Below are 25,332 nucleotides of genomic sequence, written 5' to 3'. Positions count from 1 at the left end.
TAACTTATAAAAGTTCTTTATATATTCTGGACACAAGTCCCTTAGCAGACATATGATCTGAACATATTTTCGCCTATTCTGTGGACTGCCTTTTTACTTTCTTGTTGATATAGTTTGCAGCACAAAAATTTTTAATTTTGATGAAGTTCAGCTTATCTTTTTTTGGTCATCTGTGCTTTCGTTGTATTATCTAGGAAACCATCTCTTAAAGCAAGATCAAAGATCTACTCCTATGTTTTCTTCTAAGAGTTTTATAACCCTTACTGTTAAACTTATCATCCATTTCAAGTTAACTTTTGTGTATTGTGTGGGGAAGGGAACCAATTTCATTCTTTTGAATGTAGATACCCAGTTGCCTCAGAATCACTTTTTGAAGACGTCTCTCCCTATTTAATTGTCTTGGCACCTTTGTTGAACTAAGATCCACTCTGACTAATTTTTGAATATGGTGAGAGGTGTGGATGAAAATTCTTTTATCTTTTCTTTTCTTCTTCCTTCCTTCTTTCCTTCCTTGCGTGCTCTCTCTGTCTCTCTCTCTTTCTTGTCACACTGATAGTCAATTGTTCTAGCACCATTGTTGAGGATCTATTCTTCTTCCATGGACTTGCCTTTGCAACTTTGTCAATAATAAAGTTTCCATAAATATGTAGTTCTAATTCTGGATCATCTATTCTGTGCCACTGATCTGTCTGTCTTTATACCAACTCACACTGTCTTGTTTAAAGCAACTTTACAAGCCTTAAAATCAAGGAGTGTACATCCTGCAACTTTGTTCTTCTTTTCCAAGTTGATTTGATATTCTAGGTCTTTTTCGTTTTCATATGAATTTTAGGATCAGCTTGTCAATTTCAACAAGAAAAGTCTATTCGGATTTTGATGGAGAGGGCATTGCTCTATGGAGCAAATGGGGAGAATTGATATCTTAACAACATTCAGCCTTCTGACTCATAGGCAGTATGTTCCTGTATTTATCTTAGTATTTCTTGATTTATCTGAGCATTGTTTTATAGCTTTCAATGTACAAGCCTTCTATATATTTTATCAGATTTATCCCAAAATATTTCATATTTTGGAAATATGAAACGTTTTGTAAACACATTTTTTCGATTTCATTTTCCAGTTGTTCACTGCTAGTAAATAGAAATACAATTAGTTTTATTGTGTTTTCACCTTATATCCTGCAACCTTGCTGCTAAACTCAGTTATTAGTTCCAGCAGCTTTTTGGTAGGTTCTACAGGATTTTTTTTTAACATGGACTATTCATGTTTATGTCAATAGAATCTTACTTCTTTCTTTCCAAACTGAATGCCTTTCATTTCTTTTCTTGCCTTATTAAACTGGCTAAAACCACCACTACGATGTTGAGTAGAAGTGGTGAGAGTGGATATTGTTGTCTTGTTCCCAGTCTTAGGCAGAAAGGTAATCAGCCTTTCCCCACCAAGTGTGATATTAGCTGGAGGTTTGCTTGCTTGTTTGTTTTTGTAGATGCCCTTTCTCAAGCCGAGAAAGTTTCTTTCCATCTCAGTTTGCTGGCAGCTTTTTGGTTTTTTAAAAATCAGGGACAGATGTCCGATTTTGTCAAATGAATGGGGTTTGTTTTTTGCATTTATTAAGATGGCTATATGGCTTTTCTTCTTTAGTCTGTTAATACGGTGTGTTACAATGATTGATTTTTAATGTAAAACCGAACTTTCATCTGAGGGATAAACCCCACTTGATCCCAAGGCATTTTCCTTTTTATATCTTGTTGGACTCTGTCTGCTAAAATTTTATTAAAGATTTTTATATCTGTGTTCATGAGGGATATTAGTCTGTAGTTTTCTTGTAATGTCTTTAGCTGGTTTTGGTATCAGAATCACAGTGGCTTAATAGTTTGATTTGGGAAGAATTTCCTCCACTTTAATCTTCTGGAGGAATTTATGTGTAATTGGTGTTACAAGCTGAACTGTGTCCCTGCAAACTTTATACGTTGAAGCTGATATAACTTGGACACAAAAAGAGACGGGAGGGATGTGCACGCACAGAGGAAAGACCAGAAGAAAACACAGCAAGAAGGCAGCCGTCTGCAAGCCAAGTAGAGAGGCCTCAGGAGGAAACCAGCTTTGCCAGCACTTCGGTCTTGGACTTCTAGCCTCGTAAGAAGATGAATTTCTGTTATGTAAGCTACGTGGTCTGTGGTACGTGGTTATGACAGCCCTAGCAGCCTGATACAGCTGGTATTGTTCACTCCTTAAGTGTTCAACTGCATTCACCCTTGAAGTCATCTAACCTGGTGTTTATGTATGAAAATGTTTTAAAGTTCATGTTCAATTTGTTCAATAGATATAAGGGCTATTTCCAGTTGAGTGAGTCTGTGTCTTTCAAGGAAATTGACCATTCCATTTTAGTTGTTGAATGCATTGCCTTACATTCAATTTTTAATACCAAAAAAAAAAAAAACCAAAACCCCTACAAATAAGAAAATGAAACCACGAGTTATTCTAAAAACAACAATTGCTAATGTTTTGCTGTATGTCCCTCCAGATAATTTTCATACATGTACACACCAATCCCTCACCACCACCTCCTCCTTTTCTTTTCTTTAACAAAATTGCTATTACCATTAATATCTAAGGTTTTTGTTTTTGTGTCATCAGTTTTTTTAAAATATAATTATGGATGGATGGTTAATAATTTGCTTAACTAATTCCCCAGCCTAAGGTGCTTCTGATTTTGGTGGGGGTGTGCGCATAAAGAATGCCTCAGTCATTATCCATTTTCATCTGTCTGTGGGAACAACTCAGGTTGGCATCTTGGTTTACGGTCCCAGAAGTGGAATTACTGGGTCGACCAGTTTATTATTGACTTTTGATATTGAGCACCCTGTGCTTGTGTGTTGGGGGTGGGAGGGCGGAAGGAAGTACTCATCCTCCTCTCAAGGGACCAGCCGAACCAGCGCAGCCGGTAGGAACGTGTGCCGAGAAAATGGCACAGGGCTGTTCAGAGGCTCTTGGAGCCCCGCTCCCCTCCCCCACCCCCCACCTCTGGCCCACTGCCCCAGCCAAGGTCCCCGGGGCACAGATCTAAGGGGCTCCTGGTTACCTGCATCTTGGTGGCTATATCTTCAGTATGTGGACTGGACTGGGCCTTACTTCTTGGTTCTTCCTCCTTTGGAGTGAGTGATGTCATTAAGAGACTATGCAAAAATCGAAGCTAGAACCGAAGCCAAGCTTTGTGCAGGCAAGTGAAGGCAGAGACCAGCCTTATCCTCACATCACCACCCTCCGTTCTCAGGGAGCTCCCAGTCTGATGGAGCAGATGCAGCCCCTGTCCCATCGGGAACCCCTGGCTTTTTTGGAAGACACTGTAGTCCCTCTGTTCTCTGAAACCCCTGGTCTGAGTGCAGTGTCAAGACCCACAAGCCAAAACACGTGCAGGTGCCTACAAAGGACTGAATAAGCAAGTGGCAATCAACACCGTCCACGAAGGGATGTGTGCTGGATGCAGTGGGGCTTTTCTAGGATAACTTCTGGGGAAAGAGAAGGGCCTGGACCCACAGAGAAGAAGCTTGGCAGGGGGACAGTGGGAACTGGGAGGAGGGGACATCGACACGTGGGATTGGCCAGCCAGCTGATTTGGTCCAGCCAGAAGTGGAAGCTGGAAAAGCTAGGGGTAGGAAGGGATGCCCCTCGAAGCAGGGAGTGGAATGGCATCTCTCCTGTCCCTTGTCAGCAAGTTTGAGGACATTGGGAGAGAAGGGCCAATGTGAAGGTGGTAGGTGATTTGGAGTTTTCATCTCCAATAGTGCTCTTCTCTCCCCGCCCCCTTGTTCCCCTCCCACCATTTCAGTTCACCTCAAGGCTGAAGAAAGGCCTCCGCTTGGTAACAAACAGGTCTTTAACTGAGCACCTGCCCCACAGCCCACAACACCTGTTATCTGTTATTATCTGTGAGCATTTTTCTTACTCAGTGATGCCCAGTTATACCCGCCCTACAGCTGAGGACACAGAGGCCAGGGAAGGAAGCTATCTGGCTGGGATCTCACAGTCAGGAATTTGGGGTGCTGGGATTGGAGCCCCTATCCATGCAACTGCCCAAACCACCAGGGGCTCCCAGGACTCCAGCCCCGTCAGCTTCTCCCCAGCCCCATCTTTCCCGCACACACCACCCCCAACAAGAGACAAATGGCATCAACCCCCGGGTCACCAGGATCTCAACCAGAGGTGACTGTGCCCGTCCCTCCAGGGCACATTTGGCGATGTCTGGAGGCATTATTTGGGGGGTAGAGAGGGAGGAAGAGCAAAAAGCGCAAGGAGAGCAAGGAGAAGCACCAGGTCCAGTGGTGGAGGTGAGGGATGCTGCCCACCCCCTAGGCTGCCTAGGACGGCCCCCACCAGAGAGGCCACATGACAGTGTCGCTGGGGCGGAGTAGCCCTGCTCCAGATCCCGCAGGCTCGCCCTGCCACGTGTGCGTGGGGGGCTTCCTGCCAGATGCATGTGTCTGTGCCCCTCCAGTCTTTGCCACATGTGGGCACCAACAGCTTGCAGGTGTGGGTGGAGAGTTCTCTGCAGATTCTGGACTACAGCCCTTTCAGACGTGGAGAAATGCCTTACAGACAGGCGCACATCCCCAGGCAGGGCCTCCCCACCCTGCTTGGGCTCCCTGAACCCTTTCTCTACTAGGCCACTTCTGGGCTCCCGTTGCCCAGTTTTAGCAAGAATCCTGCTAAGTCAATTTGGCCAGCCTCCCTCACCCCCCCACCCTCCCCAGGTGATGTCTGATCACCCTGGCCTGCCTTCGGCAAGAATCCAGTTAGGTGGGTTTAGCCCAAATCCACCCCTTGTCCTCTTAGTAATCTCCCGTCCATTGACCCTTACCCGCACCTCAACTCTACATTCCCACTTTTCTTTGTTGCACTTGGAGTTGAGTCCTGTCTCTCTCCCCCATTGTAGTGGTCCCTACACCTATCCAATGGCCCTTCCCTTTGAATAAAGTCTGCCTTGCTGGACTTCAACAAGTTTCATTGAATAATTTTTTCTTTGACATCCTTTTCAGATGGGAAGAGAGAGATGCGTGGGGGGGGGGGCAGCTCCCTGTCAGATGCATCAACCCCCACCCCCTATAGTCACCCCAGCAGCGTGGGACATTACCTGGCAGCTGTGGGCAGGGCGGCGGTGGGTAGGAGGAGGTGGAGCCTCCTTTTTCTAGGCCATGTGTCACCTGCCTCCTGCCCAGGGGCATTGCCCCAGTACTAACCTGCCAGCCTGCGCAGCAACGAGAAGCTGGGGCGTGCTCCCCAGCGCCTTCGGAGCGGATCGAGGACCTTGCAAGCCCTATGTCTCTGGCCCCCCAGAAACCAGAACATGGCAGATGGGGCTCAGGCCAACCCCAAAGGGTTCAGGAAGAAGGTGCTGGTTAGACACCCCTCAGGGTGGAGGGGCCCAAGCCTCGGGGCCGCTTCTCCTTCGAGAACCTCCAGGTATGTGATTGCTTCCCCAGGATGGAACCCTCCGTGGAGAGGAGCAGGGATGGGGGTGGGCAACTGGTTCCTAGAATCCATTTCTCCAGAAAGGAGAGCTCTGAGTCTCCGATAATGGCTGAGATATGTCATATTTTCAGCACTAGAAGGGCCCTGGGGTCATCTAGCCAGTCCTTATAGGCACTTGAGGCGCAGAGAGGCTAAGGGATCTATCGATGGTCCCACGGTATTTTGGAACTAAAGCTGCAACTAGAAGCCAGGGACCCAGGTCTCTTGTCTCTGGGTGCAAGAGCCAGCCTCCAGGTTGGGTCCTGTGACTCCCCCGTGAGTGTATGGAAGGGGGTTGTTCGAATCTGTGACAGTGGCCTAATGCCACGAGATAGGGAGCTCCTGGTCTTGGAAGCTGAATCCTGCTCAGGGTGGGAGGGAAGGAGGCTCCCGCTGCCTCCTGGCTCTGCCATCCTGGGGGCTATTCCTCCCAGAGCTGCAGGCAGGCGAGAGGTGCCCAGATCTTCCTGGAGGAGCTAATCACAGGACAGGGGTAGCAGGAACTGGGGCAGCAAGGGACAGCGTTGATGACACTGACTGCGCCTGTCATGAGGCCTGGGGTGGGGAGGAGCAGCAGGCCTGGAACTGCACACAGGTGGAAGGGATGGGCTCAGCCCCAGGATGTCTTCCTCTTTCAGATCTCGCCTGGGGCTGAAGTTCATCACCATCGTCCTCCTGGCCAGCAGCGGTGAGTGAAGGCTCTGGGAAACTCCTCCTCCGCCCCCACCCCCGGGCCCTGAGACCTTGGCCTGCCTTTCCTCCCCCTGGGCCTCTGCTTCCTGGCTCAGCCCCTGCCTGCTTCCTCCCCTCTTTGGGGCTGTTTACTCCTCCAGCCACCTGTAAGCACGCCCAGGACCCCAGGGCAGTAGGTAAGCATTTATAATTTACGAGCCTCAAGGGGGCAGGGCCCACAGCTGAGCAAGCATCCCAAAGCGGTGGTGTTGGCTGGGCATCGGGGCACCCGGCGACACGGGGTGGGGGGGTTGTGTGTACATAGGAGTGCGTGTTTGTGTATGTGTGTGCGTGCAGGTGGGAGCTAGTGAGCTTGCATGCGGATATCCGCGTATAAGTACGTGTGTGTGGGTGTGTCTGAGCACGCAGTGATGTCTAGGGGTGTAATGCACATCAGGAAGGTGTGTGAGTGTGCTCATCCCGGCGTGTGTATCTCTACCTGCGTATATGAATGTAGGACGCACACATGGGCACACGCGTGTGTGTAGTGCTGTCTCGGGTGTGAGTGTCCTGGGAGACGACGGGGGGAGGGGTCTGGGGACTTCTTTCCTGGGGGTGGTGCTCCCAGGACAGGTGAGGCTTCTGACACACACTCTGGCACCCTGGTGGCAGGTGCCCCATGTAAGTGGAAGGTGGACGTGCCACTGGCGCTCGGTCCACTTGTTTAGCGTCTCCTGCACACCGCCAGGCTTGAGGCAAAGGAAAAAAATGCCAGAAATAAAATAAGGCCAAATGTGGCCAGACATGAGAAACTGTTGGTTGAATTCGGGCAAAGTGACCTGTTATTTAGAAAATAACCTCTTGGGTTCGGCCCAGACCATGGTGGTGAGGGGAGCAGAGCCTGAGTGAACGCAGGTTTGGTCTCTTCCGCTCGGAGTGTGAACGTGGACGTGGCCACTCTGGGTGTGGCAGGTGTGTGAGTGCGTCTGTGGTGTGTAAGACTGGGAATATGCACCGGTGTGGGCCTGTGAGTGTGAGGCCTGTGAGGGTGTGTGTGTGATGTGTCAGTTGTGTGAGTATCAGCAACTACACATGTGAGGTTGGCAAGGATGAATGTGTGTGTGAGATGTGCGTTGGTGCATGAAGTATGTGTGGCTGTGTGTTTGCATGTGTGTGTGAGTGTAAGATTGTGAGTGTGTGTCCATCCTGTGTGTGGGAGCTGATGGTTGGGGGCCCCAGGGATGGAAGCTGCCCCCCAGGGCCAGCACCTCCATGGCTGGGGGTGGAGAGACGGGGCAGGGTTTCCTTTGGGCTGGGGGATTGAGGAGGCAGGACCCCACAGCGGGTGACGTGTCCTGGTGCCCTGCAGGGATGTCTTTCGTGATGTTCTTCAGATTTGGGAATTGAAGTGGAAAAGGTTAAACAACCTTCCCCCGGCCCCACAGCACTAATGGAGAAATTGGTTTGCAAATCTGAGTCTGTCTGACCCGGCGCCTGCTTGGCACACACTTGACTCCAGGATCAAGGACCCCGCAGAGCAGGAGGAAGGGGTTGGGGGAGACCTAACATTCCCGGGGACCCCCTCTTGGCCCCCCTCTCCCAATTTTCTTCAACAGCCATTGCAGCCGAGTCTCCCTTGTGTGGCCCAGGAGACAGGCCAGGCCCCCAGAATGCAGGAGCCTCTCTCTCCCTGCCCCGGACCCCAACGTGGACCTTCATAGGCCCTAAACCACCCTCTTAAACTCATCTGTCATTTCTCCCTGCTCCTTCCTCGTTCCTGCTCTCACATGCTGCTCATTCTCTGTCATGATAAAACTCTCGAAGCCAAAAGACAGGAGGACTCAGGAGGAGCAGGACTCCCCAATTCAGCCCCCTGATGAGGAGGGCAGGCCTGGCCCAGCCTCCCCACGAGCCTGGAGAGGGGGCGCTGTGGGGGGAGCGAGGGGCTGCTGAGTGCCGGGCCTCGAGCCGGGCACTGGCCTGCCTGACCTCTGGAGGCTGGGATTGTTACTCCCATTTTACAGATGGGAAAACAGAGTCCCAGGGAACTTTAGTTCTGGGCCTACACCTGCCAGATTCCAAAGTCTATGCTCTTCCCAGTGAGGCATGTGGAGGTGGTGAGTTCCCGTCATCACTAGCGACGTTGGACAACCACGTCTCAAGAAGCAAGTAATCGCGGCCTTTGGGATTCCATCTGGCCTCTGGTTTCTGAAATTCTTGGCTTCCTCCCTCTCCTAGTACCTTCCCTCTTTCAGGCAGGGTAGGGAGTAGGGAGAGAGCAGGGGGCAGGGTGCTGAGCAGGGCACCCAGCCCTGGGCACAGCTAGAGGAGCCCCCGGCAGCGGGGGCAGGCAGGAGCCAGACCATGTGGCGGCTGGCATCCCAGCCCTGGGGCATACGAACCCACATTCAGGTCTGGGCTCTGCCACTTCCAGGCTGTATGGCCTGAGCAAACCTTCCTTTCTGAGCCTCAGTTTGCTCATCCATAAAATGGAGAGAGAGCAGCCCTCCTGCCCGTGTTGGGGGCCTCACCCAGATAGGGACCTACGCGCCAGATTTGGTGTCGACTCAGCAGTGAGCCAGCATATCCGAGAGCCAGGGAGGGAGGGATGCAGGGGAGGGCAGAGTGTGCTGCTGAGGTGGGCAGGCCTGGCAGGTGCCAGAAAACTGACTTTGTGGTTCTGCTGCCAGAGGAAGGGTTGGTGCACTACTGCTTCCTGTGAGACAAGGACAAGGGAGAAGAAAGACATCTGTGCATGCGTGTGTGTGCACGTGCACATGCGTGTGTGTGTTCATTGGCTGTGCAGAGCACCCAGCTATCTCTGGATAACTCTTTCTGCACCGGCCCCAGGATGCTGAGTCCCCACGGGGAGCAGAGGAGCCAGACCAGGCCAGAAGGGCCCAGAATTGTGTTCAGAGAAACATGTAGCATTTGCAGGCCCCTCAGGGTGTACCAAGTACTGCGGCTCTCGCTGCCTGGGTCCAAATTCCACCTCCACTGCTTTTCAACAATGTGTTCTTGGGCATGTTACTTATTGCCCTGGGCCTCAGTCTCCTCATCTGTAAAATGGGGCTAATTTCCATACCTCATAGGGTTATGGGGAACACTTGATGAGTTTAATGCCTAGAAGGGGCACAGGACAGTGCTTGGCACAAAGATGCCCTCAGGAAAAACTATTATTATATTCTCGGGTTCATGGTGCTTAACGTAAGGACGAGTACGCCGCACAGGGTGCTTGTTGATTGCTTCTCTCTCCTGTTCCCCGTCTCCCTTCCCCTTTTCCCCCGCCCTGGGGTGTTGGGAAGGCAGCCAGTCAGACAGGAGCAGCCACGCACAGGGCAGGGAGTTCACAGCATCCCCTCTGTTCTCTCGTCCTCTCTCGTAGTCCTGCCTGAGACCCACAGCAGCCTATTAAACCTCAAGTCCATGGTGGAAGCCATCACCGGGAGGAACGCCATCCTGTCCTTCGTGGGCTATGGCTGCTACTGCGGGCTGGGGGGGCACGGCCTGCCCGTGGACGAGGTGGACTGGTAGGTCCCAGGGTGTCTGGGCTGCTGTCAGAACCGGGCGGGGGCAGCGGAGGTCAGACTTCCTCCATCTCTGAGAGGTGGGAGGGGGCCCTTCCCCAAGGAGGCGGCTTCATCAATGAGTCAGTGGCCAGAAGCCTGACATTTGAACTGTGTCCTTCTCAACTGTCTAGGACACTTTCTCTTGTCCATCTCCAAGGTCTCAGTCTTGGACGCATTTCAACTTCCGTTCTCACTGGAGGGAACCTTTGACCTAAATCCTAAATACACGTGAGAACACTCACACAGCTCGTGCTTGACAGAGGCAAGGGCCGTGACCTCTGCCCCCTCAGACTGGAGGCTCTGGGGCCCTGTGCTTCCTCCATCAGACCGTGAGCTTCCGGAAGCCATGGCTTAGCTCCCGCCCCTCTCTCCCTGCAAAGCAGCCAGCACCAAGTCTGCTATCACCGGGGACTTAAAAAATGTTTGTTGACTAATTGCCTGCCCTCCACCAGGGGACAGGTGGCCACACCACACTTGCTTCCAGTCCCCATGCCCCCAGTCCCCACTTAACCCTCCAGACCCTTGTCCCTCCCTGGCCAGCAGCATCCAGCTGGTCTCCTCCTACGCTGACTTAACCCAGGCCGCTGCCTCCCACCCTGACCACAAGCCCCGCTCCCCACCGCAGCTACAGCCACGATCGGGGGGTGGGGGGGGATGGGGGTGGAGCTGGAGCTCTGGGCATAGGACAAAGAGGCACGATTGTGGGCAAGAACCCGGGGCGCTGGCCTGGCTCTGCCTGGCTGTGTGGCCTCAGGCAAGTAACTGCCCTGTCTGGGCCTCACTCTGAAGGTCTGACTGATGAGGGACTAGAAGAGATGCTGATGATAGGGGTCACTGCCAGTGGGAGGTGGGCCAGGCTACACCTGCGTGCTCTCCTCTCCCGCCCCTAGGTGCTGCCATGCCCACGACTGCTGCTACCAGAAGCTCTTTGATCTGGGCTGCCACACCTACGTGGACCACTATGACTACACCATCGAGAACAACACCGACATTATCTGCAGTGAGTCCCGCCCCCGCCACTGCCCCCACCCCAGGCCCCGACCCCCAAGGACGGCGCGGACCGCCAGCCCACCCAGCCTGCGCTGGGGCTGTGCGCAGGGCTGCCGGGTGAAATACAGCATGCCCAGCGAAATTCGAATTTCAGCTAAACAATGAAAAATGTTTTCATATAATTATATCCTAAATATTGCATGGGATGTACTTATGCCAAAAATTAAATGTTAGCATAGAATTAAGAATCAGCGTAAGTAGATCCCACGCACTATTTGGGATATGCTTACAGTGAAACATTTCTCGTCTGGAATTCAGATTTAGCCAGGCATCTTGTTTGGGTTTGTTCGCTCACTAAATCTGACGCCCCTGGCTGGGCTCTGGCACGCCTCCCTGATGCGCTCTGAACCCCCAGGCCCGCGTTGGCACCCTGGTTCCCTAGTCCCAGAGCTGCTTACGCTTTGGGGAGCTTAGGAAGTGATCTGGGTTCAGTGGGTCAGTTCTGGGTGGGGCCCAGGACTCTCTGTCTTTAATCAGATCCTTGAGCGATTCTGAGATTTTGTGTCATGCTGACTGGGATGTGGGAGACCTGGGTTGGAGCCCAGTTCTGCCAGCGTCTCCTCGCCTGGCTGCAGTCTCCCCATGGGCACATTGAGGAGTTTGACTCTGAGCAGACCCGTTCCCTTTTAGTTCTGTCATTGGGAGCCACCAGGTGCGGCGGTCCCATCCTAGGACCCCTAGGGGTTTGAGGTGCTGGAGTCAGGCCTGGCGGGACTCCCTCCTTTACTGTGGACTCTCCATGGTCAGTCATTCCTCACCTGAGGGGCGCAGGAGCCAAGCTGGCAGCCCAGGTGTCCTTGCCCTGCCCTACTTCCCTGGGGCAGCAGGTGCCCCCTGACGCAGCCCCACAGGCAGCCGGGCCTCCCTTTGTCTCCCTGTCTCACCCAGGCTCTGTGTTGTCCGTCACTAACAGCTCCCAAGCAAGGCCAGCTTTGCAAAGAAACTCAAGACTCCTGTTCTCTGGGAAAGAGTCTGGAGGGGGAACTGGGCACATCTGGGGCGCCTTGGCAGCCCAAGGCTGTGTGCCCTTCATATGTTCAAGTGTGGGTGGAGGGGCCGGCTTGAGAGAGGAGTTCAGGAGGGGTTCATCAAGCAGTTCAAGGAGAGGAATCTTCCTCCTCGCCCAAAACAGTGGACTGACCTAAGCAGCGGTTTTCACGGAGGGCTCTGGGGATTTCTGGGGGCATCAGGTCAGCTGCTACAAGAAGTGACGGGTGGGTGTCCCTGAGTGGTCCTTGCTCTTTAAAGTATTTGATAGCTCGAGTGGCTTCTCTCTCAACTGTTTGATACATTAGTCTTTTGCAAAGAGGTTCATTTAAGAGCGAGGATTCTGCTGATGGAAAGTTTGAAAGTTTGCAAATCACTGGGCGAGTGGGTGGTTCTCCAAGGGTGTTCCCTGACCCTGCAGCATCAGCACCACTGTTAGAAACGCAATTATCAGGCCCCGCCCAGACCTACGGAATCTGAAGCTCTAGGGGTGGGGTTGTGCCGTGCCAGGTGATTCTAAGGCCCATCTCAGGCTGCAAACTGCCAGGGTAGATGCTTTCTGAAGGCCAGTAGAATAAAAGCAGTTACCAGATATTAAGCATTTGCTCCATGCAAGGCACTGAGCTATGCTCTTTACAAATGTTTTTCTCACTCTGTCCTTACCACAAACTCCTTCCTGGGGGAGTGTTCTGTGATTCTGTGCTTGAAGAGAGATGGCCTAGAATGGTAGACAGTAACTGGCCTGGGGTGAGGAGTTCCTGACACCCGAGTTTCTGTCCCGGCTGTGCCTTGGGTTTACCCGGGTGACTTAGGTAAACCCTACCCCTTCTCAGGGCTCAGTTTCCCCAGCGGTCCCACGATGTTGTCACGTTGGGCTTCAGTGGTTCTCTGCTCAACACGCACCAGGGGCACCTGGAGGGCTGGGAACGCAGCTGGCTGAGTCGCAACGCAGAGCCGCGGCCTGCAGACGCTGCAGACCCGGGGTGGGCCCGCCGAGGGGGGGGGGCCGGTGCTGCCGGCCCGGGGCCACCTTCCCAGGCCGACTGCAGCCTCCGAGTCCATGCGCTCCGCTCCCCGTAGGCAAGTTCAACCAGACGGAGTGTGACATGCAGACGTGCGAGTGTGACAAGAGCGTGGTTCTGTGCCTCCAGAAGCAGAAGTACAACGAACAGCATCGCAACTACCTCAACATCTACTGCCAGGGCCCCACGCCCAACTGCAGCGTCTACGAGCCGCCCCCCGAGGACGGCTTCCCGGCGCCCCCCACACCTCCCTAGTGCCCCCGGGGCCTGACAGAGAAAAGGGTGCAGGCTGTTCTGGCTCCGGGGACCAGAGGGATGGAGCAGGTGGAGGCGGGGGCAGGTCGGGAGCCCCAGGCTGCCCCGCTGCCTCCACCTTGGAGCCCTCCAGTGAGATTGGCTCTCAGAGGACTCAGAAAGGCCTGGCCCCTGACCGTGGCCACCAGGGTCCCTCAGCCCAGCACCGGGGGTGGCTTCATCCTGGACACGGCAGGGAGCATGTGGCCTGTTGGGGCCTTTCCAGAATTTGGAAGTCAAGGCCTGAGAGGGACTGGGGGCCTCTGAGCTTGACTTCCACAGCCAGGCCATCAGGGCTGGGTCCCCAGTCTTAGAGACCCAGACCCAGGGCAGCCGACACTGGCCCAGAGCTTGGGACATCCTAGGATCCAGGTTCCCAGGCAGGCAGGCAGAGTGCTGCTCATAAGGCCTGGGTACTGGGGTCCCCTTGGCTGCTCCCACAGGATGACTTAGAGTGACCCCTGCTTTGAGGGCCTCGAAGCTCTCGAGAGCCCCATTAAAGAGCAGGTGGCCCCATCCTGGCCTTCCCAAGGCAGTGCGGAAGTCCCGGCCTACACACACAGGACAGCCTTGGTGCTTAGTATCCCAGCCTTGAAGCCTGGCCTCAGTTCCCCAGAGTGCCTCAGAGCAGGCTCCCAGGCACTGGCAGAACCCACGTGCACTCCCCTAGGTACATGGGGACGGAAATGGAGGCCCGCCCAAATACGACCCCATCACTCGGGTCCTCCTGCCTCCCCCGCCCACCCACTAATGTCAGAGGCACAGCCTGGCCACGGCCTGCCCTGCAACGTGGAGCTGCTCTGAGGAGAGCCCTGACTGCTTGCTCCCTGAGTCCCTGACAAACTTGGGAGGGGAGCAAGGCCCGGGCCCCTAAGACCCCCTGGGCGGCAGCCAGGCAAGGGGATGGAAGGACCAGAACCCTCCCTCCCTGGGCAGCTGGCGACAGGAGCCCTCTCGATGGGGAGGAGACCGAGGACTGAGACCTGCTTCGGTGAAGACTGAAACAAAGGCAGGAGGGCCCAGGTCCAGGCGGGAGGCCCATGGGGAAGATTCCAGAAGGCAGGAGGAAGGGGGCAGGATGTGAAGAGGGATGGGAGGGGAGAAAGTGGGAGATTGGTGAGACAGCTGAGGACTAGACATCCAGGCCAGAGTAGTCTCAGCAGGAGAAGCGGGTAGAGAGCCTTGGGGTACAGGGGTCCCTTGGGGTGCAGGGTCCCCTTGGGGCCCGGGTTCCCATTGGGACCTGTGGGATTGCGGGCAGGAGAGGAGAAGCATCAGGCCTCGATGGGCCAGCTTTCCTGACTCTGCCCCAGCACTGTTGTTTCCCCAGGTACGCCCTCCCCTATCATTCCTCGTCTCACCTCTTGACCTCAGGGTCAGCGGCCTCCAAGCCACCGGCGTGTCCTGCCTCACCCCGCCTTCTGCCTTCATCTGGTGTCAACCCCAAGGACCCACTGACAGCGCTGCAACCCACCTGGACACCGAGAACATCCGCCAGGAAGCTCGGCCTGCCCTGGGCCCCTGAGGACCACCGGCTGAGAGGAAGGGACAGCCAAGAAGAGTGGGGGCCAGCAGGGGTGCGGGGGTGGAGAAAACAGCTATGAAAAAGACAGCAGGGCTGGACGGAGCTCCGCCAAACCGCAGCGTCTAGAACATCAGCCTTGGGGACTGAGGGTGAGGCCGCTGGCTAGGTCACCTGTCGCTGTGTGTGGGAGGGGGCCTTTCCGCTGCTCATCTCCTGCTGTCCTACTGGCTATGGTGTGTGATGGCTGTGGTCCCCTGTGTGTCCTGACCCGACGTGCCCAGTCACTGAGACCCTCTCAAGAACCCAGCTAACAAACCACCTTCTCCTCACTGTCCTGGGCGGACCCCCTTCTCTGAGCTAAAGGCCTTTCCAAGCAAGCGAGGATCCAGGACGGTGCACCCGGAGTCCCCCTGGCGGTGGGGACTGCAGAGGCCTCGGCCCCTTACCTGTGGGAGCCCAGGGCTCTGGCTGTGCCCCTCCACACGCGCACACATACCCTCTCCTGAAAGTCTGGGTGTTGGGATGAGATTCTTCTGCTAAGGGGTTCTGCCTGCCCCCCACCTCACCCCAGACTCTCCTGGATGCGGCGACCTGCAGAGATTTCCCCCTCCTCAAACTAATAAATCCTTCTGCCTCCGCTGCCCCCTGTGGGTCCTCCTTGGCACGGCACCCACCGGCCAGGCATCAGGGGAGGGCACAGTGACTCCCGCCTGGCTCTCCAGCTCTGGGGATGTGACTTCCCCGACACCCAGCAGCTGTCCCCTTCCTCTTCCCCTCCTGTGCGAAGCGGCCCTCCGTCAGGGTTGGAAAGTGGGGCTGGGGTCCAGCAGTAGGACGATGATAACAACTGGGCTGAGTGCTTGTCAGGCATCGTTCTCCACAGTACTCGCCCTCCACCCCATCCTTTTCTGTGGAACAACTGAGGCCCAGAGAGGGAAAGGAACTTGCCCAAAGTCACACAGGTCATTAGTGGTGGGGCTAGGATCTGAATCCTCAGCATCTGACTTTTAATGTCATCTCCTCACAGCTTCTTAATGGTGACTCGGGCAGCTAGGGCCAGTGAGACAAGCACCTGACAGTCCAGCAAGGTGCCAGGTCCTGGGTCCTGGCCTTGGCCGCTTTTCTGACTCAGGGCCCTTCCCTGGGATGGGCATCAGTTTCCCAATGTGCAGAACAACCAGAGCAGCTGTTTCAGATGCTCCCCAAAGCTGTGGGTTTGCCTGGAGACATTCAAGGGTGATGTCCATGGAAGGGGAGGCCGAGCAGATGGGGGTCTGTGCCCCCAACTCATTCTCCCATGAGCAGTCCTGCTTTTCCTGTGTTACATATTGAGACTTGACGTGAGCTACTTAAGGAAAAAAAGAGACTATTCAGCTAAAAGTTTAAAAACCTCTGGACACGATTGTTCATTGGTTCATTCATTCAATGGACGTATCGCCATGGTCTCCTATGGACCAGACATGATGCTGGGTTCGGGCGGCACACCACAATCAGACACAGCCTCTGCCCGCAGGAAGCCCACAGCCTAGGAGGGGGAGGCAGACGTGTGGGTCGTTAACCTTGACACATGGTGCCAAGTGATGTCGGCGGGGCACAGAGGATGGAGCCGCCAGTGTGTCCGTGGCGATCCTGGAAGAGTCTCCAAGGGAACGGGGTGGAGCTGGGATGGCGTATTTGCTGCCTCTGGAGGTGGTGAGGAGAAATGGGGGTCACAGTTTTGGGGGAAAGGTCTCTGTTTCTGCAGTCTGTGTGGCCTCTCCCTCCTCAAGACTCCTTGCAAGTTGGTGGGGTCTTCATGCTAAAGCTTGAAGGGGGGATTATGCTTGTTTTGTGCTGCTCTGGGGGCTGCCACTGACAAAGGCTCTCCCCTTGACCGAAATTTACTGAGGTTCCTAGGAGACCTTCTCTCAACTCGGCCTTTGGGTTTCCACTGCCCAGTTTTAGTAAGAATCCTGCTACGTCAGTTTGGTGAGAATCCCCACCCGCCCTCGAAATCTGATCAAATGCCTCATCCTCCACTTTTCCCCAGGTGACATCCGATCCCATTGACCTGCCTTCTGCAAGAAACCTGTTAGGCCAGTTTAGCAAGAATCCCCTATCCTTTCAGCAATTTTTAATCCACCGCCCCTTCACCGGCTATAAATCCCCACTTAAGAGAAGTGAGCATTTGAAATCGTATTTGGAATTAAGCCCAATTCCGTACTGGCCCCGATTGCAATAATTCTTGAATAAAATCTGTTTTTGCCACTTAAACTACTGTCCAGCTCTGGTTTTCTAGGGGTCGTGGCTCAGATGAAATCAGACGCACCACTGGACCCCCAGACCTCTGCCAAATAAAAATTGTCTCTTGTCATGTGGTTCCGCCAGGATGAAGTCACGAGCCACCTTCGGCGCCCCCTGAAGGGAGTTCAGGGCTGAGGTCAGGACTGTGGTGCTCTGTGCTCTGGGAAAAACTGGCAGAACAGGCCTTCAGATGGTTAGATGTTTTCAGGAGAAGATTTTATGAGCCCAATTTCTTGCCTCTTCTCATATCTAGACAAGCACTAAAATCATTCACAGAGACGTCTGCTCACCATGACGAGCAGTAACCTTCTGCCAGAATGTCAGCCTGACTGCAAGGCTCCCCCTTCGCCAAAATCACACCCTTTGCTAACCTTCCCTCATCCCTCTTCCCTCTTCGGAGCATCTCCTCAGAGCTATCTGAGACGCTGTCTCCTGGGCTAGAGTCCTTATTTTGCCCCCAAATAAAACTTAACACAGCTCTCATGTTGTGTGTTTTTTTTCCCAGTCGACACCTTTCACCCAAGACCCTAAGTGGGCACCTTTGTATTCACTCCTGATGGGCTGATCAGGGATCTAGTGTGAGCCCAACTCCGGAGCCCATGCTCTGGATGACTGTCTGCTGAGGCTGATTCTCAGGATTCTGAGTTTACTGTCTCTGAAGCTTGATTGGAGTTCCAGACTGCTTTGTCTGAAAGGCACCCACTGGGCTGGGACTCTCTTTCTGGTTCTTTCTTTTGAGCCAGGATTCACTCTCTGACTCCTCAGGCTGGAGAATTTTTCGTGGCTCTTTGTGAGGCTTTTCTGTTTTCTCTGTTTGATCCTGCTTCTCCCATGAGAATTCCTCAGTCGACTGAAGCCCTCCTTTTGAAACTCTGCGGAATTTAGAATTTCACTGGCTTCTTTGGGAAACTTGAGGTATCCCCAGACTGGCTCCTCCAAGACTTCCTCCTTCCCAGCTCCCCCTCTCACACCTTCCATCTTCCCTTCAGTTCCTTTGAGACCCCCTTCATCCCTACCCTCTCCAACCCTCCGTCTACCTGCCAGACCTTCCCATCACATTCCAGACCCTCAGTCCCTTAAATATTTGGCTCCCTTGCCTCTCAATCGGGGGCTTTCAAGGGACTCAGGGACCTCTATAAGCAACTGGGGCTGAAAAGGAAGCAGGCAGGATATATTGTCCACTCACACGGGCTTTGGAGACATCCAGGCAGCTGCTTTGATGTCCCTCATCTCTCACTTAAAATGTAATCCACAGCCTCCTTAAGATTACATATCAGGGCAAATGAAAACCTTAAAGGCCTCCTCCACAATTATTGGCACAAAGCTTTAGCCCTCATACTGAATAAGTAATCTCAGCTCGCCGTATCTGCCAGAAACACAATTCAGACAAAAATACAAAGTGAAGCAAAGAGGAGATCCAACTATTGTATACAAACCAGTGGTTTGTATCATGGTTTTATTGATTCATGGCTAAAATTTTGGAATGAAACCTGTGAGGACTCTGCTGTCGGTATGTGTGTGCATGTGTGTACGTATTTATGTATATATGTAACGTATATGTGATATTTTTCTACTCAAGATGGTATTGCCAAATTAATCTCTTAAAGGAGTCCTATTCAAAAATGGCTTAGAGATAAACACTTAACTATTTCTAAAACACCCTGAAATATAGATATTAACCAAGATAATTTAAAAGTTCATAGGATTTGAGCAAATCTTTGATAAATAAGACCAGTTTCATATTATTGATTTAATAAAAACAGCTGTGTCTTCGAGTCATCAACATTAAAGTGTAACATAAGCATACGTTTTATTCTACTTGGGGTTAGTAGTTCAACAGGGTAATGTCTTATCCACTAAACGTTTACAACAACAAAAATGATCAATTCAGCCTAAAAACAAATGCACAAGTAAAAACGCAGTAAAAATGAATTGCTTGATATCCATGACTTCATCTTGATTAAGCATAGCAGTAAAACAGAGAACCTGTGTCTTTAACTTTGTTAGATTTTTGCTGTTACGGAACTTGCCTAACGTGCATGGGCTGTAAAAATAGATAAGAGGGAAATAACTTGGGGTGATGGCTAGCTTTGCTTAATGTTATAATGTGTCTGCCTAAAAACACTTTCTAAATCTTTCTAGTAACTTGCAACCTTAGAGTTATGCTAAATTAAGTAATAGATATTCACTAAGTGTCTAGATCATTCCTAAGATAAACTACTAAAACATGAATTACTAAGCACAAGTTTAAGCTCATATACTTTTGGTTCTTATTTTTATACGGTATAGAGACATATATTTGGATCTGTTAAATAAACATGAGAAGTTGCCCTTGAGGAAGCAGACTGTTTCAGGAATTATAAGATGGGCATATTCGCAAAATTTGCTTATTTATTGTAGAATGTTGATATTGTTGATAATTGTCTATTTCCTCATTTTCACTGGCAATTAAGGTTACTAAGGGTTAAGGATTCTAATCAGTATATGTAAATGAAGCTACTACAAATAATAAAGGCGAAGAAAAAACTATGCAAAATATGCAAAATGGAGGATATGTTTTTAAGGAAAAAGGATTGTGATTTTTGTCTTAAAGTAGTTGTTTAGAGGTTGTTTAAAAGTTGTTCCAGAATGAGAAAGAGAAAAATTTAAAACCAAAAAAAATTAGAATAGATATAGAAAGTTGTAGACGACTTATGGGAAAGGAATTTTACGTGTTATTAAGCTGGCTGAGATTGAATTGATTTATTTATAAGGTTTTAAAAAATAAGCCGAATAGTGTACTGAAGCAAAACTAGAGTTTGGCTTCCTCTCTGTTAAAACAGCAAAGTTTTCTTGGATTATTGGTCTGCTCTTAAAAAGAGATTGTAAAGTGTTTTTCTTTACGTTTTGAGTAAACTGCCTAGGAAATGAAGATTTTGTGTTTTATCAGATTAATTTCCTGTACTTATATTAACTGTACCATGTCACTGATTATTTAAGAGAACCCAGGCTTCTCACTTTTAAAAGAGCTAACTTTTTTGTTTTGTTTTATTTTTATGTTTTTGACAATTCTGCTTTCCCAAAATCAAATCCTGAAGGGATTCTTGATCTCAAACTGACCTCAAACTGGCCCTTTCCAGAAGGGCCTTGGAACATCGCAAAGGATTTGTTCTTTCACCCTGTATGAAGAGAGAAGTTAAAAATAACTTGGTTTATATGATAATATGATAATGTTAAATTGCATGACAGGCACTGTCAAATAAGAAGAGATACTTGAGCTTTTCCTAAGTTATACGTGGACAGGTAAATCTTTTTAATTAATGTAAATATTTTAGAAATTATATGAAGTTTATAGAAACTTATCAATGCCCTTGTTATTCATGAACTCTCCTGGTATAATGTTATCAGTCAAAATTCCAGTTCTTATCTTAATATGTTGTATGTCACAGAGACAATCAAATAAGTTTCCTTGTCAATTGCATTATAATCAACTCTCATCAGACCTTTAACCACAGACATTTTAAGCCTTTTGTCATTAACAGATAGTTGTTCTTTTCCTTTGGCGTCTTCCTGAAAGCTCATGCAATCAGCTAGCAGCTAAAATGCTTCATCCTCAACAGAAAGGCCTGTTTCAGACACGCAAGGAAGCGACTGTGACAGGTACTCTGGGGAACAGGCTTCTGATGACATTGAATACATTTCAGATAATACCACTGGACTGAGTAAAGACTTCCAGAACTACTAGAGAATCTGACCGCGACTCATAAGACTGCTAACCCCCAACATCAAGCAGAGCAAAAATCAACTGCATGGAACTGATTGAACCAATGAAGGATAATTACGGTTTTTCTTGGGAACATTGCTCGTTCTCTAACGTTCTATTTTCTGAATTTTAGGGACTTCCTCCTCTTTTAAGATATCTATAACTCATGACAGTTTAGTAGACTATACTTTCACAAAGAGAAATGAAACATTTATCTTTTTTTCTTGCCTGACCCCTCCAGAATTTGGAAACTTTTACTGAGTACTGAGTATTCTTATTTTCATGACAATACAATTATTTGCATAAATTCAATAAGAATATGTTTTCCTTCTAATAGGACATAATTGGAAACATTGGTTATATTACCACTGCCATTACCAAGGCTTTGGCTGGAATGTCGTATTGGAACGATGGGCATAGAATCAGATACAACCAGACAGTTTTAAGGACCTAGGGTTGACTTCATGGAGCCAGCGCTTACAAAGTTCTCTTGGAAAAACCAGCTTCAGGGCTTACAGGGCTCCATAGTTGCAGGTGAGTAAGGACGTTCACTTCCTTGCAGGCCCAGGAAGCTTAGGGTACCCTGGGGACCTCAAGGAGGAGAGAATGTCACTCAGATCTATTGGTTTTACAAGAAGCATCTGGTGGTGAGTTTCTGGCTTGGCTTCCTAGCCTTGGGAGGCTTTTAAAAGTCCAGTCTGAGATTCCTTGTGAAATGTTTCGGCAAAGCAAACTCAAAATGGTCAATTATCATTCTGACTGCCCTTATATAAAGAATCATACCAGATCTAATGAGATCAGATTCATTTTGTAGGCAGAAGTCCAAAAGAAGGGTGACTACAAAGATCCGTTCTCCATGCTTCAGTGGGAAACTACAGTGCACCGTCATGGATTATCAGTCTTGGTCATTGTCATTCAGCTACTTTTCACCTTTCAGTCGGACTCCGTTTCCGTTTCTGCTTTGTCGTCTGCCGGTCCACTGCAATGGGTCCTGCCATCCTGCACGTTTTCTACTCGTTGCCTCCAAAATCTGGCTATGACTCTTCAAATTAATGTTTCCTCCCACCTTCTTGACTTGGAGTCACTGAAAACTAAAACCCAACTTCCCGGATTCTATTTTTCATTTTTTTTTTAATTGAGTTATAGTCAGTTTACAATGTTGTGTCAATTTCCAACGTAGAGCACAACTTTTCAGTTACACGTGAACATACGTAGATTCATTGTTGCATTCTTTTTCACTGTCAGCTACCACAAGATCTTGTATATATTTCTCTGTGCTATACAGTATAATCTTGTCTATCTATTCTATATATACCTATCAGTATCTACAAATTTCGAACTCCCAGGCTATCCCTTTCCACCCCTCTTCCCCCTGGCAACCACAAGTTTGTATTCTATGTCTATGAGTCTGTTTCTGTTTTGTATTTTTTTCTCTTTTATTTTTTAAGATTCCACACATGTACCTGGATTCTTACAGCGACCTTGTAAGCCCTATAAGCTGAAGCTGGATGTCCCTATGCTCTGCTCCAAGAAACAAACAGGACTGTGGCAGCAATGTCTGTACCGTCACCAAAGACGATGCAAATTGCAAACCAGGATTTCCACTGCTGGATTTCCACTGCTGGATTTCCACTGCTGTCCTCACCTCACCGTCTAAAGATGCTTGAAGCTCAACATCCAGAGGTCTCAACTGGCTGCCCTCTGGACTCAGAAACTGCGTTTAGTCTGCTCCAATCCTTAATCTTTGTTTTTCTTTTTCTTTTTTTTCCCCATAGAACCCCCCACCTCATTCAAATACTTGATAGTTCACACCATCCACTAAATACCCTCTACTACCAAGTCTCAACAGATGGTGCCACTGGCCACTAATGAACAAAAAATGACCGATTGAGAAATGCACTCATTGTTCAGAGGAAAGAAAGTCTTCTCTTTTTTCCTTCAATAAGAGGAGGGATTGGCAAAGATTCTCTTAGACCAGACTTAATGAGGCTCCTCTGAGACCTCTTCTCAACTTGGCCTCAACTTTTGGGCTTGTCTTTGCATCACCCAGTTTTAGAAAGAATTTTGCTGTATCAGTTTAGTGAGAATCTCTACCCTCCCTCAATATCAAATTCCTCACCCCCTCCCACCAATGTCCAGGTGATAGCTGATGTGAATGAAAAATATTGCCAGCCATATCAGTACACAAAAAGTGCTGAGACTGTCAAGTCATCAGCTGGTACTGCCACCCCCGACAGTGAGCTCAGGATGCAGATAAGCAGTCAGGCTGGTCTCTGCAGCCACTGCATCCAGCGAGCACCCTGAGAGAACTCAGCATGTGAAAGAACAGGATACTGGCCCTAGCTAGCCAGGTGCCTGTCAAAGGAGTGGTTTCAATGAGCCCAGACATTTGCACCTTCCCACATATAGAAAAGTGCTAAAATTTTTAACTTGAGATGCCTGGTTTTCTTTAATTAACAGTAATCTTTTGATGCTCCGACTAGCTCGTCTTTGTGGTAAAAACTCCTATCTATCCTGCCTCCTCCTCTGCCTCTTCAGAGCAGTCCCTCAGGGTGATCTGAGGGGCCGCCATCCCAGACTCAAGTGGTCTGAGTCCTCAGAAATGCCCACAGCATAAAGCACAGCTCTCAACTTTTAGGCTGTGCATTTTATTTCAGTCGACACTGATCGTCCCGACCTGCCTCCAAAAAGAATCCTGTTAGGTCAGTTTAGCAAGAATCCCCTACTCTCTTAGCAATTTTCCATCCACGAACCCCCCCCCCACCCTGCTCCTTAGTTATAAATCCCCACTTTTCTTTGTTCTGTTAAGAATTGAGCCTGCGTCTCTACTCTTTCCTCCCATTGCAATAGTTCTTGGATAAAATCTACTTTTACCACTTTAACTTCTGTCCAGCTCTGAATTTCTACACCACCACCTCTGCCCAGACCTGGGTCAGTCTTCTGCATTCTCGGAGAATCACCGCCTGTCTCCCCCATTCTTCAGACTCCTCCTGGAAGTGACTGCCAACTCTTTTCTAGAACTTGGGTGACACCTAGTGGTCAACATAGGTCACCACCAATGCTCTGCTCCAGACCTCCTGCCCTTCTGTTTCTGAACCCACAGTGGGAGACCCTTCCCCAGACTGGCAAGGCCCAGGATGGCACTAGGAAATGATCACTGTCACCCCCAACTTATCATTGCCATCAACACCTCCTCTCATAAAGAACAGATTGGGTGTAACATTGGCTTTGCCACTCACAGGCCCCACGGCCCTGGGTTAGACACCTCACCCCTCCCAGTCTTGACCGCTCCCTTTGTAAAATGTGGATAATAATGAAGAGCCTGTCGTGGGATCTGAGGACTGTATGAGGCCATGGAGGAAAACGCCCCCAGCCAAGGCCTGGTGCGGAGAATGGAGACTGTCAATGCAGGCGGCTGGAGCCCTTGGCTGCGTGTTGGGGCAAAGGTCCTCAGGGCCAGATCAGCAAATGGCAGTAGCTGGACGGAAGGAAGATGCAGATGGAGGTGTATGGCTTGTGACATTCTCCCCAGAACAGAAACCTGGCAGAGCAAAGCTGCGATTCAGCAAGAATATCTGACTCTCTGCCTGAGGGTGTTGGGGCAGGGGAGATGGGGGTGGAGAGGAGGGAGAGCCGAAGGGGGCAGCTTAGTGCCCCAAGCCCACAGCCAGACACCTGCTGCCTGCCGGGCCCCGGTCTCAGCCGGGCCTGGGAGCCACCACCCTCCATGCTCAGGACTATGGGTGCAGGGAGGTGGCCCCAGCCTCCCCAGAGGCTGGCACAGCAACGCTGCTGTCAGCTGCCGCAAAGTGCTTACCGATGCCGGGCTCTGGGCCCAGCGGTCTGTGTGCGCCATCCGTTTAACCCTCTCTCAACCCCAGCAGGTGGAGGCTATTAATAGCTTTGTTTATAAAAGGAGGAAACTGAGGTCCAGAGACACCAAGGATGTTATTCAAGGTCATGCAACGGAAGCAGGGTTTGAACCCTGACTCCAGAGCTTTGGCCTCAGAGAGCATCCCGCCAACTCCCTCATTTTGAGAAAGGGGAAGGGACACAAGACAGTCAGAATCCGAAGACAGGAGTTTCCATCCCAGCCCCACCCGCCCTCTCAGACCTCTCAGTTTTCATCTGTGAAATGGGGATGATTAACTCCTGAGATTCTGCTGATGCTCAACAAGACGTCGGATGAAAAAGAGCCTCAGGAAGGGTCAGATGTACACAAATATCAGTTTTTCTTTATGATGAGGAACCTGGGGCCCAGAAAGACGAGGGGGCCTATGTGAGGTCGACCTCACTCGAGCTTCCTTCATGAGAGACCTAGGCCCTCTCTCCAGCCTCCTTGCTTACCACCTTCCAGCCCCCTCCGGCTCCACCCCTGGTTCACACTCCTCTCTGCTTCTGCCCTCCTGGCACCAGCCTCTCTCCCCCTCACCTCCCTCCCGGGCTTTGTTCAGGCCGTCCCCTCTGCCCGGCGCACTCTCCCTCCTCTCTGCCTTTCCTGGCTAACTCCCACCTAACCGTCACATCTGAAAGCTTCCTCTAACCAGCAGGCTGGATGGGGTGCCCCACAGGTGTGTCTGCATCCAGGCTCCCCACTCCTCACTGTCCAGTTATCACCTGCTTACCTGTCTCCAGCTCAGCTGTGCCCTTCAGGTGGTGGTGGTGGGGCGTCTCCTATTT

General features: G+C 50.8%; 1 protein-coding gene across 2 annotated transcripts; it reads left to right on the top strand.

The window, feature by feature from the left end:
- The first annotated feature begins 5,202 nt into the window (after window positions 1-5,202).
- PLA2G2F (phospholipase A2 group IIF) lies at window positions 5,203-16,880 on the top strand. 2 transcript variants are annotated; one of them, XM_006197056.3, is made up of 5 exons: window positions 5,203-5,460; window positions 6,147-6,196; window positions 9,566-9,710; window positions 10,640-10,749; window positions 12,867-16,880. In XM_006197056.3, the coding sequence occupies exons 1-5, from the start codon at window positions 5,345-5,347 to the stop codon at window positions 13,061-13,063; spliced, it is 618 nt and encodes a 205-aa protein (XP_006197118.1). In that variant the 5' UTR covers window positions 5,203-5,344; the 3' UTR covers window positions 13,064-16,880. The 2 variants fall into 2 exon arrangements, with proteins under 2 accessions (XP_006197118.1, XP_072831335.1); XM_072975234.1 differs by lacking the exon at window positions 6,147-6,196 and having other exon boundaries at window positions 5,318-5,460.
- Window positions 16,881-25,332: the final 8,452 nt, after the last annotated feature.

Source organism: Vicugna pacos, chromosome 13 (assembly GCF_048564905.1).
Source record: "Vicugna pacos chromosome 13, VicPac4, whole genome shotgun sequence".
NCBI lineage: Eukaryota > Metazoa > Chordata > Mammalia > Artiodactyla > Camelidae > Vicugna > Vicugna pacos.
Note: the sequence above shows the minus strand (reverse complement) of the source record. Positions and strands in the feature narration are given on the sequence as shown.

Excerpts from the sequence above, each read along its gene's own strand:
- PLA2G2F (XM_006197056.3), top strand. The coding sequence starts at position 5,345 with ATGGCAGATGGGGCTCAGGCCAACCCCAAAGGGTTCAGGAAGAAGGTG. Across the intron at positions 5,461-6,146 it reads TCTCCTTCGAGAACCTCCAG|ATCTCGCCTGGGGCTGAAGT; the intron begins GTATGTGATTGC and ends TTCCTCTTTCAG. Across the intron at positions 10,750-12,866 it reads CAACACCGACATTATCTGCA|GCAAGTTCAACCAGACGGAG; the intron begins GTGAGTCCCGCC and ends CGCTCCCCGTAG.